This window comes from Scyliorhinus torazame, chromosome 12 (assembly GCF_047496885.1).
Source record: "Scyliorhinus torazame isolate Kashiwa2021f chromosome 12, sScyTor2.1, whole genome shotgun sequence".
Classification (NCBI taxonomy): domain Eukaryota; kingdom Metazoa; phylum Chordata; class Chondrichthyes; order Carcharhiniformes; family Scyliorhinidae; genus Scyliorhinus; species Scyliorhinus torazame.
In genome coordinates, this window is record NC_092718.1 from 161,870,327 (window position 1) to 161,885,145 (window position 14,819).

General features: G+C 46.7%; 1 protein-coding gene across 4 annotated transcripts in view; it reads right to left on the bottom strand.

Annotated features, from left to right (window-relative positions):
• The window catches only part of pom121 (POM121 transmembrane nucleoporin), a 105,453-nt gene that overhangs the window by 42,988 nt on the left and 47,646 nt on the right, over nt 1-14,819 (bottom strand). For all 4 annotated transcript variants that reach the window (XM_072469311.1, XM_072469313.1, XM_072469312.1 and 1 more), the window contains exon 8: nt 4,264-4,388. In XM_072469311.1, the coding sequence (XP_072325412.1) occupies nt 4,264-4,388 (125 nt within the window). The remainder of the gene's footprint in view (nt 1-4,263; nt 4,389-14,819) is intronic.

Genomic DNA, 14,819 nt, shown 5'->3' on the forward strand with positions numbered 1-14,819 from the left:
TAAAAAAGCCTGCAGCACCATTCAAAAAGGAGCAGGGTGTTCTCCCAGTCAACAATTATCCCTCAAACAATGCGATTAGAAGATGATTTATCACTTTTCCCATCTTTAAATCTGTTGCTACATTAGATCACATACAAGAGTCTGCGTTTATATTTAGTGCCGATGTACCCATAAGATAAGAACAGGTATATTCCGATGTGAATGCATGTTCTTATTAAATAGCTCTTACATCTTTCATACACCTTTGGCAGCACGGTAGCATTGTGGATAACACAATTGCTTCACAGCTCCAGGGTCCCAGGTTCGATTCCGGCTTGGGTCACTGTCTGTGCGGAGTCTGCAAATCCTCCCCGTGTGTGCGTGGGTTTCCTCTGGGTGCTCCAGTTTCCTCCCACAGTCCAAAGATGTGCAGGTTAGGTGGATTGGACATGATAAATTGCCCTTAGTGTCCAAAATTGCCCTTAGTGTTGGGTGGAGTTACTGGGTATTGGGGATAGAGTGAAGGTGTTGACCTTGGGTAGGGTGCTCTTTCCAAGAGCCGGTGCAGACTCGATGGGCCGAATGGCCTCCTTCTGCACTGTATATTCTATGATAATCTATGATAAGAGATTTAGTTGTGCCATCTATTGGCAGAAAGTCGAACTTCAACTTTCCAGAAGAGCACACAAGTTGTCTGAAGGTAAATTCAATCAACTGCTGCTCGGCAAGCAGACTGAATCAGTGTCATAAGGGCACAGGAGGTTGCCATTCAGCCTGTCGAGTCCATGCTGGCTGTCCTAGAGCATCTAGTCAGTCTCCATTCTCTGCTTTATCCCAGCAGCCCACTAAGTTTATTTCCCACTTTTAAAAATCATAAATGATCATCACTTCTACCAGCCTTATGGACAAGTCATTACCACTCGCTCCATAAAAAAGTTCTTCCTCGCATCCCCCTTGCATATCTTGTCCAAACCCTTCAATCTGTGTCCTCTAGACATTGCACCACTAACTATTCGGAACAGTTTTTCTTTTTCTACACCTAAATCTCTCATCTTGTGTATCAGGTTTCTCCTCAATCCCCTTTGCTCCGAGGAGAATTCCAGCTTCTCCACACAAACCTTGTTAAAATCCCTCATCTCTAGAACTACTACTGGGCACCAGGAGGAAACCCACAGACACAGGGAGAACGTGCAGCCTCCACACAGACAGTGACCCAAGCCAGGAATCGAACCTGGGACACTGGCACTGTGAAGCAACAGTGCTAACCACTGTGCTACCATGCCGTCCTAGGTTGTTATGCCTCGTGGGATCTAACCAGATCTCAGTAGACAATGATCTGGGTTACGTCGACAATGGGCGGCACCCAGACTTGCATGGCTAAGCGAGTTCAAGAACCCAATTAGCCGTGCTCATGTGGATCCAACGGCCACCCAGCATTTACTGGCTTTGCTGAGACGACCTCAGCCAGGCACCATTCAGTACTGGTCCCCACAAACCGGGGGAGGGGGGGTTCCCAGGAGATGGAGTCTCCCGGGTGGTCGGCCCCAACACGGTGCCAGCCTGGCACCGCTGGTGCCACCCAGACAACTTGGCAGTGCCACCCAGGTGCCAGCCTGACATTTTTCCCAAGCCAGGATCGGGCCCGGGGATGCCCTTCCCGTGTGAGGTGGGGTGAGTTAGGGCGTTCAGAGAGTTTCGTTTGGGGGGAGGGGTGGTCGAGAGATCAGGACACCCCTCCTGCACGAAGGAATGCAGGAAATGACGCTGAGTGCAGCTTCAGGGGATCGTTCCCAGCCGGGGCGCTAAAAAAGGTGTTGCTAGATAGCAGGGTCATTCCCGGCACAATGACCTGGCAGATCCAGCCAAAATGGACTGTTCAGTTAGATTGCACCCTTTTAAGTCTATATTACCTCACCCTAATCCTTCGGCCAAAACGCATAACCACAAATTTCTCTGAATTCTATTAGTTTACACTTGGCCCATTCTGCTAACCTAACTTTGACCTATTATTGTTGTTTGATGGAATCTTCACTTTTTGTCACAGATCCAAGTTTAGCACCAAGCTCCATCGCAAAAGAACCATTTACCACAACTCACTGTTTTTTGTTTCTAAACCACTGTTTTTAATCCAAACTGATGCTGGCCTTCCTATTCCAAAAGCCTCAATTTTGTTAATCAGCCTGTGTTTTCTTAAAATCTATAGACAACATCCACTGCATTCCCTCAGTGAACCTTCGCTGTTGCTTCATCAAAACATTTAATTAGATTAGTTGAGCTCCTCTGACTTACACAAATTAACTCAAACCTCAGCAAACGCCTGTTGACTTTTTTCTCCTGATTGTGACTAAACCAATAGCCACCACTGATGCAAAACTGAGCAGCCTTTAGTTACTGGGAACATCTTTGCATCCTTTCATGAATAAAGGCGTCACTGCCACTCTCCAATCCTCCTGGACCTCCCCCATACCCAAGACGATTGGAAGATTATGGTAAGTCGCTGTCTCCACTCCCAAGTCCCTTAGCAACCTAGGATGCAAGCCACCTGGACTGAGTGACGTATCCACTGCAAGCATAGCCAGCCTTTCCAGTACATCCTGTCTATCAATGTTCACCCCATTCATGACCGATATCATCTCTCCTTCTACCGATATTCTGCTAACTTCCTCTTCCTTGGTAAACACCGATACACAAAGTATTGATGAAATATTCTTGCCTTTCTCAATGGGTCTCAGCATGATCACCCTCTTTCTCCTGAACAGGTCTTACTTTGACTCATACGACCCACATACAATTTACATGCTGGATGATGATTATTGGGTTCCCTTTTATGTTAACAGTCATTCTATTATTATTCCCTTTGCAAGGCTTATTTTCCTCTTCACTTTCCATTTCAACTTACTGTACTTGGCCTGAATGACGCTTGAAAAATTCACCCAATTTTTCCCACCATATTCTTTATTTCCCTGATCTCCCACAGATCCCTGGCTTGGGTTCACTACCTTCTGCCCTAATTGTAAGTGTACCTCGGCGTGTGCATGATACTTATGTCCTTAAAGATTACCCATTGTTCCGTTACCTTGATTTCCCGGTCAGTCTTCGGTTCCATATCAGTGCTAAATCCCCTCTCATCCCACTGAAGTTGGCCCCCTTCCAATTTACTTCAAATTGTTCCTTGTTCTTCTCCATTACTAATCAAAACCGTATGATATGGAGTATACTTTTATTGAAGGGTTTCCACATTTGGTCAACCTCATTTCCCAGCACCAGATCAAGCAATGCTTCCTTCCCAGTTAGGCCGAGAACATATTGGCCAATGAAGTTCTCCTGAACACATTTCAGAGATTCTTCTCTCTCTTTAACCTTCACTCTAATATTATCCCAATCGTTAAAGAGAGACATTGATGGATTAAATTAATGGACAAAACTGCAACAAATTTGTAGCCATCCATTTCAGACCTGTAAAGGGCAGAGCATGTTACTTCCTAAATGGTTGAAATCTAGAAATAGTGAAGGTCCAAAGAGTCCCGCAACATAGACCATTAAAATGTTATAACCAGATATAGAAACGGCTAATGGATGCTGCCGACTGTATCCAGACAGCTGGAACACAAGGGGGTAATAGTTATGCTTCAGTTATACAAATCCTGGTTTTACAGCACTTGTAGTTTGTGAGTAGTTCTGGGGCATCGTTGGAGGGAGCGCTGCATAGATTTACTAAAATGATTCCTGGACACAAGGATTAAGTAGAGAGAGATTTTGCAACCTATAGCCGTATCCCCTAGAATTTAGATGGTAATGGGATGGGTTCATCTAAGTTTCACTACAAAACATTTGTTACACCATTTCCCAAATCTTCAGCAGTGCAATGGGATCTCTTCTAAAAGTGGAGAATTAAATTTTAAACAGCACTTTCCTTGCCTGAAAGTAATGACATGCTGAGATACAGTTCCAGCTGCATTGGAGATTTCACCAAAGTAGTGAGTTAACACAGTGAATGCCATAAACTATTCACCACAGTTCACACCAGTCAACCAAAGCCTTGATATCAATCAATATCCACTCATTCAAACCTTCCAACAGGCGCAATAAATAAACCTGAAGAGCAGAAATGTCAATTAAATAGTTGTTAATCTAGGGGCAATGAGATCATATCATAGCAGCATGTCTCCTCTTAATATATTTTGGTTGTATAAGGTGACGGGTTCTCCCTGGATTATAACCAATTTGTTTTACAGCAGTGAAATAGTTTGGAAATCAATGAGGAATAAGCAGTATGATACTCACAAGAGTAAGTTGATCTCCTTTGCGTTTTGACAGGAGAGGAATCTTGCGCTTCCGTTTCCCATCAATCTCTGAGGGGCAAGAGTCCATTGTTGAGGATGACAATTTTGACAACGGAGACACGGTTTCTAGAAACAGAAAAACAACTATATACAGCAATCACTTTTAGTTACAAGCAAAAAAGCCTCTTCTGGAGTCGGATTGCAACGTTATAATGGCATCACTGCTGCAGCACCACAGGAAAAACTGCAATGTGTTAATTCACTATTTGTGTACTGCTGGCAATGCCAGCGTTTGTTACCCATTCCTAATGAGTGGCTTGATGGGCCATTTCAGAGGGAAGTAAAGAGTCAACCGCATTGATGTGGGTCTGGTAATCACACAGCGGCCTGATCAGTTAAGAATGTCAGGTTTGCTTCCCGAAAGGACATTAGCGAACCAGATATATTTTTACAACAATCAATGGAAGTTTCATGGTCACGGTTACCAACTAGTTTTCAATTCTAGATTTTATAAATTGAATTTAAATTCCACCAGCTGCCAAGGTGGGATTTGAACCCGTGTCCCCAGAGAATTAGTCTGGACCCCTGCATTACGAGTCCAATGACATCATTGCCACCGACCTCCCCTACAACAACTCTTAATACAACTCAAATCTTCTCATGACACCACCCATTGTAGAGGATAAATTGGGAGTGGAAATAACGCTTGTGGCATCACATTTTCCAGATGACACCTTATGCTCTTGCTATTTCACACAAACCTTCTTATGGTGTGTAAATGGAATTTCAAACACTATTGCATCCATGATTCAAAGGCTTCTATTTTCTTCCACAAATAGTTACTGAGGCATACAGAGCCTGATAGAATCGTATGATTTTTACTTCCTTGTTAGAATGTTGAATTTTCTTGTTAACGCATCCTTCACCTGCATAAAATAACCTCTGCTTTTTTGATCTTTCTTGTTCCTTCGCAATCGCATCTACCATCTTCAGTTTTGTCTTAAATAGACAAACTCATCAACTTGTTCCAGTGTGACACCATCCACTTCAGTCATCACTCAGGTTTCTAACATATTCCTTCAAACTACTTTTGATCTTTTTCGTGTTCACACTCAATCCATACTCTATAAGACCATAAGACATAGGAGCGGAAGTAAGGCCATTCGGCCCATCGAGTCCACTCCACCATTCAATCATGGCTGATTTCAACTCCATTTATCCGCTCTCTCTCCATAGCCCTTAATTCCTCGAGAAATCAAGAATTTATCAACTTCTGTCTTAAATACACTGAATGTCCCGGCCTCCACCACCCTCTGTGGCAATGAATTCCACAGATCCACCACTCTCTGGCTGAAGAAATGTCTCCTCATCCCTGTTCTAAAGTGACTCCCTTTTATTCTAAGGCTGTGCCCACGGGTCCTAGTTTTACTTGATTTACAATATTTCGCACAGTATCTGAGGAACACCTTTTTCCCAAACGGGAATCATTTGGAAATGGAATCCTTCACGATTTTGAGTAATACATTCTTTTCAACTTCCTTTTTATATATCGTGGATGATTTAGCCCTTTTTCTATCACTCAAATTTTCCAGCCTTTATGAAAACTGTTGTGTAAATTCAATATATCTGCCATATCGTCATTATCAGTAACAGTTCCATGCAATTCATTCTTTAGTGGACTGTTGCATTCTTTGAACTTCCTGCTATTAAAACAGTTGCAAAAAGTTGTGTTCCACTTGGACTGCTGTGCACATGAAATGAAAATGAAAATGAAAAATGAAAATCGCTTATTGTCACAAGTAGGCTTCAAATGAAGTTCATGTGAAAAGTCCCTAGTCGCCACATTCCGGCGCCTGTTCGGGGAGGCTGTTACGGGAATTCAACCGTGCTGCTGGCCTGCCATAGGTCTGCTTTCAAAGCCAGCGATTTAGCCCTGTGCTAAACAGCCCCTTTTCATTTTTCATTTTCATTTCATTTCATTTTCATTTCAAGTGTGTCTTCTTCAATGCCAGGAGCATCCAGAATAAGGTGGGCAAACTTGCAGCATGGGTTGGTATTCGATGGTGTGGCCATTTCAGAGACATGGATAGAGCAGGGTCAGGAATGGTTGTTGCAGGTGCCGGGGTTTAGATATTTCAGTAAGCGCAGGGAAGGTGGTAAAAGAGGGGGAAGGGTGGCATTGTTAGTCAAGGACAGTATTACAGTGGCAGAAAGGACGTTTGATGAGGACTCGTCCACTGAGGTAGTATGGGCTGAGGTTAGAAACAGGAAAGGAGAGGTCACCCTGTCAGGGGTTTTCTATAGGCCTCCGACAAGTTCCAGAGATGTAGAGGAAAGGATTGCAAAGATGATTCTGGATAGGAGCGAAAGCAACAGGGTAGTTGTTATGGAGGACTTTAACTTTCCAAATATTGACTGTAAACACTATAGTTCGAGTACTTTAGATGAGTTCGTTTTTGTCCAATGTGTGCAGGAGGGTTTCCTGACACAGTATGTAGATAGGCCAACGAGAGGCGAGGCCATATTGGATTTGGTACTGGGTATTGAACCAGGACAGGTGTTAGATTTGGAGGTAGGTGAGCACTTTGGTGATAGTGACCACAATTAGATTACGTTTACTTTAGTGATGGAAAGGGATAGGTATATACCACAGGGCAAGAGTTATACCTGGGTGAAAGGCAATTATGATGCGATGAGGCAAGACTTAGGATGCACAGATGGAGAGGAAAACTGCAGGGGGTGGGCACAATGGAAATGTGGAGCTTGTTCAAGGAACAGCTACTGTGTGTACTTGATAAGTATGTACCTGTCAGGCAGGGAGGAAGTGGTCGAGCAAGGGAACCGTGGTTTACTAAAGCAGTCGAAACACTTGTCAAGAGGAAGAAGGAGGCTAATGTAAAAATGAGACATGAAGGTTCAGTTAGGGCGCTTGAGAGTTACAAGTTAGTGAGGAAGGACCTAAAGAGAGAGCGAAGAAGAGCCAGGAGGGGACATGAGAAGTCTTTGGCAGGTAGGATCAAGGATAACCCTAAAGCTATCTGTAGATATGTCAGGAATAAACGAATGACTAGGGTAAGAGTAGGGCCAGTCAAGGACAGAATTGGGAAGTTGTGCTTGGAGTCTGAGGAAATAGGTGAGGTGCTAAATGAATATTCTTCGTTAGTATTCACACAGGAAAAAGACAATGTTGTCGAGGAGAATACGGAAATTCAGGCTATTAGACTAGAAGGGCTTGAGGTTCAGAAGGAGGCGGTGTCAGCAATTCTGGAAAGAGTGAAAATAGATAAGTCCCCTGGGCCAGATGGGATTTATCCTAGGATTCTCTGGGAAGCTAGGGAGGAGATTGCTGAGCCTTTGGCTTTGATCTTTAAGTCATCTTTGTCTACAGCAATAGTGCCAGAAGACTGGAGGATAGCAAATGTTGTCCCCTTGTTCAAGAAGGGGAGTAGAGACAACCCCGGTAACTATAGACCAGTGAGCCTTACTTCTGTTGTGGGCAAAGTCTTGGAAAGATTTATAAGAGATAGGATGTATAATCATCTGGAAAGGAATAATTTGATTAGAGATAGTCAACACGGTTATTGAGTTCTTTGAGAAGGTGACCAAACAGGTGGATGAGGGTAAAGCAGCTGATGTGGTGTATATGGATTTCAGTAAAGCATTTGATAAGGTTCCCCACGGTAGGCTACTGCAGAAAATACGGAGGCATGGGATTCAGGGTGATTTAGCAGTTTGGATCAGAAAGTGGCTAGCTGGAAGAAGACAAAGGGTGGTGGTTGATGGAAAATGTTCAGACTGGAGTCCAGTTACTAGTGGTGTACCACAAGGATCTGTTTTGGGGCCACTGCTGTTTGTCATTTTTATAAATGACCTGGAGGAAGACAGAGTACTGGGCTAATGGTAAGATTCTTGGCAGTGTGGATGAGCAGAGAGATCTCGGTGTCCATGTACATAGATCCCTGAAAGTTGCCACCCAGGTTGAGAGGGTTGTTAAGAAGGCGTACGGTGTGTTAGCTTTTACTGGTAGAGGGATTGAGTTTCGGAGCCATGAGGTCGTTGCAGCTGTACAAAACTCTGTTGCGGCCGCATTCGGAGTGTTGCGTGCAATTCTGGTCGCCGCATTATAGGAAGCATTGGAAAGGGTGCAGAGGAGATTTACCAGAATGTTGCCTGGTGTGGAGGGAAGATCTTATGACGAAAGGCTGAGGGGCTTGAGGCTGTTTTCGTTCGAGAGAAGAAGGTTAAGAGGTGACTTAATTGAGGCATACAAGATGATCAGAGGATTGGATAGGGTGGACAGTGAGAGCCTTTTTCCTCGGATGGTGATGTCTAGCACGAGGGGACGTAGCTTCAAATTGAGGGGAGATGCCGGGTGCGGCGATGACCAGCTAAGTCGCACGTTTCGGCAGCTCCCGGTGGAACGGACTTTTGGGCTCCTGATAGGAGCCCCAACGGCAATTTTAACGGCTAAAAACACCGTGCGGTAAACCAGAAGGGTGTTCCCCCTGGACACGGGTGGAAAAAGGAGAGGAAAGTGGCCGGATTGCAGCGGATCCTTTGGAACAACGGCAAGGAAGGCAAGCAGAAACCAAGATGGCGTCGGAAGGTGGCAGTTTCATATGGGGCCCTGAACAACAAGAGTTCTTGAAATGCTGCGTGGAGGAGATAAAAAAGGAAATGAAGAAAGAGTTGTTGGCCCCGATATTACAGGCGATTGAAGGGCTGAAAGAGGAACAAAAGACCCAGGAGCAGGAGCTTCGGGTCGTGAAGGCGAAAGCAGCCGAGAATGAGAACGATATACAGGGCCTGGTGGTGAAGTCGGAGATACAGGAGGCGCACCAGAAACGATGTGTGGAGAGGTTGGAGGCACTGGAAAATAACGCAAGGAGGAACAACTTGAGGATTCTTGGCCTTCCTGAAGGGGTGGAGGGGGCGGACGTCGGGGCATATGTGAGCACGATGCTGCACTTGTTAATGGGAGCGGAGGCCCCGACGGGTCCGTTGGAGGTGGAGGGAGCATACCGAGTTATGGTGCGAGGATCGAGAGCAGGAGAAACTCCCAGAGCCATAGTGGTGAGATTCCTCCGTTTTAAGGATAGAGAAATGGTCCTTAGATGGGCGAAGAAAACTCGGTGCAGTAAATGGGAGAACGCGGTGATCCGCGTTTATCAAGATTGGAGTGCGGAGGTGGCGAGAAGGAGGGCGAGCTTTAATCAGGCCAAAGCGGTACTTCACAAAAGGAAGATAAAATTTGGAATGCTGCAACCGGCAAGACTGTGGGTCACATATCAAGGGAGGCACCACTACTTTGAGACGGCGGATGAAGCGTGGACTTTTATTGTAGAAGAAAAATTGGAATGAGTGGATTATGAAAATGAACGTTTGGACAAAGTGGTGGGGCGAATGGGGGGGGGCGAAGAGGGGTTTTATGTTTTAATCCTGCGGTATGGTAACTTTTCTTTCTCCCACAGGTGGTGATGGGGGGAGGTGGGGAGGGAGAGGAGATGGGGCGTTGGCCATGGGAGGCGGGGCCGAGGGAGAGGCGCGGGCTTGGTTCCCGCGCTATGATAATTATGGCGGGAATAGAGAAGCAGGAAGGAGGGGGCGTCGCACGGTGCGAGCCGTGATCACGGGGGGAAGCCGAGGTCAGCCAGAGTTTGCTGACTTCTGGGAGCAACATGGGGGGAGTAATTACGCTAGCGGGGGGGGTGGGAGGGGGGAATTACTGGGTTGCTGCTGCTGGGGAAAGGGGGGAGTGGGTACGGGAAAGGATGGGCGGGGGGGCACCGCCTGGGGGAGATACAGCTGCGTGGGAACTGGGTGAGAAGCTGGAAAAAGATGATGGCTAACCGGCAAGGGGGGGGGGGGGTGGGGGGGGGGTGGGAAGCCCCCCAACTCGGCTGATCACGTGGAACGTGAGAGGGCTTAACGGGCCGATAAAGAGGGCACGAGTACTCGCACACCTTAAGAAACTTAAAGCAGATGTGGTTATGTTACAGGAAACGCACCTGAAACTGATGGACCAGGTTAGGCTGCGCAAAGGATGGGTGGGGCAGGTGTTCCATTCGGGGCTGGATGCGAAAAACAGGGGGGTGGCTATATTAGTGGGGAAGCGGGTAATGTTCGAGGCAAAGACTATAGTGGCGGATAACGGGGGCAGATACGTGATGGTGAGTGGCAAATTACAGGGAGAGATGGTGGTTTTGGTAAACGTGTATGCCCCGAACTGGGACGATGCCAACTTTATGAGGCGAATGCTAGGACGCATCCCGGACCTAGAGACGGGAAAGCTGATAATGGGGGGAGACTTTAACACGGTGTTGGAACCAAGGCTGGATAGGTCGAAGTCCAGGACTGGTAGGAGGCCGGCAGCAGCCAAGGTGCTTAAGGATTTCATGGAGCAGATGGGAGGGGTGGACCCGTGGAGATTCAGTAGACCGAGGAGTAAGGAGTTCTCGTTTTTCTCCTATGTCCATAAAGTCTATTCACGTATAGACTTTTTTGTGTTGGGTAGGGCATTGATCCCGAGGGTGAGGGGAACGGAATATACGGCTATAGCCATTTCGGATCATGCCCCACACTGGGTAGACTTGGAGATAGGGGAGGAAACAAGAGGGCGCCCACCCTGGAGAATGGACATGGGATTAATGGCAGATGAGGGGGTGTGCCTAAGGGTGAGGGGATGCATTGAAAAGTACTTGGAACTCAATGACAATGGGGAGGTTCAGGTGGGAGTGGTCTGGGAGGCGTTGAAGGCGGTGGTGAGGGGGGAGCTGATATCAATAAGGACACATAAAGGGAAGCAGGAGAGTAAGGAACGGGAGCGGTTGCTGCAAGAACTTTTGAGGGTGGACAGACAATATGCGGAAGCACCGGAGGAGGGACTGTACAGGGAAAGGCAAAGGCTGCATGTGGAATTTGACTTGCTGACTACAGGCACTGCAGAGGCACAATGGAGGAAGGCGCAGGGTGTACAGTATGAATATGGAGAGAAGGCGAGCAGATTGCTGGCACACCAATTGAGGAAAAGGGGAGCAGCGAGGGAAATAGGGGGGGTGAGGGACGAGGAAGGAGAGACGGAGCGGGGAGCGGAGAGAGTGAATGAAGTGTTCAAGACATTTTATAAAAAATTGTATGAAGCTCAACCCCCGGATGGGAGGGAGAGAATGATGGATTTTTTGGATCGGCTGGAAATTCCCACGGTGGAAGAGCAGGAAAGGCTGGGACTGGGAGCACAGATCACGGTAGAAGAAGTGGTGAAAGGAATTAGGAACATGCAGACGGGAAAGGCCCCGGGACCGGACGGATTCCCAGTTGAATTTTACAGAAAATATTTGGACTTGCTCGCCCCGCTACTGACGAGGACCTTTAACGAGGCAAAGGAAAGGGGACAACTGCCCCCGACTATGTCAGAAGCAACGATATCGCTTCTCTTAAAGAAGGAAAAGGATCCGCTACAATGCGGGTCCTACAGACCAATTTCCCTCCTAAATGTGGATGCCAAGGTCCTGGCCAAGGTAATGGCAATGAGAATAGAGGAATGTGTCCCGGGGGTGGTTCATGAGGACCAAACTGGGTTTGTGAAGGGGAGACAGCTGAACACGAATATACGGAGGCTGTTAGGGGTAATGATGATGGCCCCACCAGAGGGTGAAACGGAGATAGTAGTGGCGATGGATGCCGAGAAAGCATTTGATAGAGTGGAATGGGATTATCTGTGGGAGGTGTTGAGGAGATTTGGTTTTGGAGAGGGGTATGTTAGATGGGTGCAGCTGTTGTATAGGGCCCCAGTGGCGAGTGTGGTCACGAATGGACGGGGATCGGCATATTTTCGGCTCCATAGAGGGACAAGGCAGGGATGTCCTCTGTCCCCATTACTGTTTGCACTGGCGATTGAGCCCCTGGCGATAGCGCTGAGAGGTTCCAAGAGATGGAGGGGAATACTTAGGGGAGGAGAAGAACACCGGGTATCTTTATATGCGGATGATCTGCTACTATATGTGGCGGATCCAGCGGAGGGGATGCCAGAAATAATGCGGATACTTGGGGAGTTTGGGGATTTTTCAGGGTATAAATTGAACATGGGGAAGAGTGAGCTGTTTGTGGTGCATCCAGGGGAGCAGAGTAGAGAAATAGAAGACCTACCGTTGAGGAAGGTAACAAGAGACTTTCGTTATCTGGGGATCCAGATAGCTAAGAATTGGGGCACATTGCACAGGCTAAATTTGACACGGTTGGTGGAACAGATGGAGGAAGATTTCAAGAGATGGGATATGGTAGCATTGTCAATGGCAGGGAGGGTGCAGGCGGTTAAGATGGTGGTCCTCCCGAGATTCCTCTTTGTGTTTCAGTGCCTCCCGGTGGTGATCACGAAGGCTTTTTTCAAAAGGATAGAAAAGATTCTCATGGGTTTTGTTTGGGCCGGGAAGACTCCGAGAGTGAGGAAGGGATTCTTACAGCGTAGTAGGGATAGGGGGGGGCTGGCACTACCGAGCCTAAGTGAGTATTATTGGGCCGCTAATATTTCAATGGTGAGTAAGTGGATGGGAGAGGAGGAAGGAGCGGCGTGGAAGAGATTAGAGAGGGCGTCCTGTAGGGGGACCAGCCTGCAGGCTATGGTGACAGCCCCATTGCCGTTCTCACCGAGGAACTATACCACGAGTCCGGTGGTGGTAGCTACACTGAAGATTTGGGGACAGTGGAGACGACATAGGGGAAAGACCGGAGCATTGGGGGGGTCCCCGATAAGAAACAACCATAGGTTTGCCCCGGGGGGAATGGATGGGGGATATGGAATGTGGCAAAGAGCAGGAATAACGCAATTGAAAGATCTATTTGTGGATGGGAAGTTCGCGAGTCTGGGAGCGCTGACCGAGAAATATGGGTTGCCCCAAGGGAATGCATTCAGGTACATGCAATTGAGGGCTTTTGCGAGGCAACAGGTGAGGGAATTCCCGCAGCTCCCGACACAAGAGGTGCAGGACAGAGTCATCTCAAAGAAATGGGTGGGGGATGGTAAGGTGTCGGATATATATAGGGAAATGAGGGACGAAGGGGAGACTATGGTGGACGAACTAAAAGGGAAATGGGAAGAAGAGCTAGGGGAGGAGATCGAGGAGGGGCTGTGGGCAGATGCCCTAAACAGGGTAAACTCGTCGTCCTCGTGCGCCAGGCTAAGCCTGATTCAGTTTAAGGTATTACACAGGGCACATATGACTGGAACACGGCTCAGTAAATTTTTTGGGGTGGAGGATAGGTGTGCGAGGTGCTCAAGAAGCCCAGCGAATCATACCCATATGTTTTGGTCATGCCCGGCACTACAGGGGTTTTGGATGGGGGTGACAAAGGTGCTTTCGAAAGTAGTAGGAGTCCGGGTCGAAGCAAGCTGGGGGTTGGCTATATTTGGGGTTGCACAAGAGCCGGGAGTGCAGGAGGCGAGAGAGGCCGATGTTTTGGCCTTTGCGTCCCTAGTAGCCCGGCGCAGGATATTGCTAATGTGGAAAGAAGCCAAGCCCCCGGGGGTGGAGACCTGGATAAATGATATGGCGGGGTTCATAAAGTTAGAGCGGATTAAGTTCGTCCTAAGGGGGTCGGCTCAAGGGTTCACCAGGCGGTGGCAACCGTTCGTCGAATATCTTGCGGAAAGATAGATGGGGGAAAAAGAAGGCAGCAGCAGCAGCCCAGGACTTGGGGGGAGGGATTGGGGGGGGGGGGGGGGGTGTGGCCTGAGACAAGGCAGTTGCCAATTAGGGCTAGTTTTTATTTTTGTTATTTAATATTTATTTATTTGTTGTTTTTTTTTTCTTGTTTAAATAAAAAAGGTCATTATTATCTGTATTGTTATAATGTTGTGTAAAGGATGCACAATGTACTGTGTTGGTTGACCAAAAATTTTCAATAAAATATTTATTTAAAAAAATAAAAAATAAAAAATTAAAAATAAATAAATAAATTGAGGGGAGATAGATATAAGACAGATGTCAGAGGTAGGTTCTTTACTCAGAGAGTAGTAAGGGCTTGGAATGCCCTGCCTGCAACAGTAGTGAACTCGCCAACACTAAGGGCATTCAAATGGTCATTGTATAGACATATGGACAATAAGGGAATAGTGTCGATGGACTTTAGAATGGTTTCACAGGTCGGCGCAACATTGAGGGCCGAAGGGCCTGTACTGCGCTGTTAAGTTCTATGTTCTAAACTATCCAAGGGATATTATTTTGTCTTAAACCTTTTTAGTTTGCCTGGGACTTTTACTGTCTACATATTTAAGTCAAATTTTGCTCGACCATTTTTGTGAGTAAAGTTGTTATTGTTTGCTTGTGAACAATTAAGGAACTAATCATTTACATTATTTACCATTTCACCCTCAGTTTTAATTTTATTTGCATCTTCGAATGTTTTCACCCAGTTCTGAATACTAAAGCAATGTTTTTACTCTACATATCTATCCACTGCAACTATTTATTAATATTACATACATCTCATTTGCTACTCTTAATCAAACTTTCTATATGTTTCAGTGCATTTCCATATTCCTCCCAGTTAATCACTTCCTTG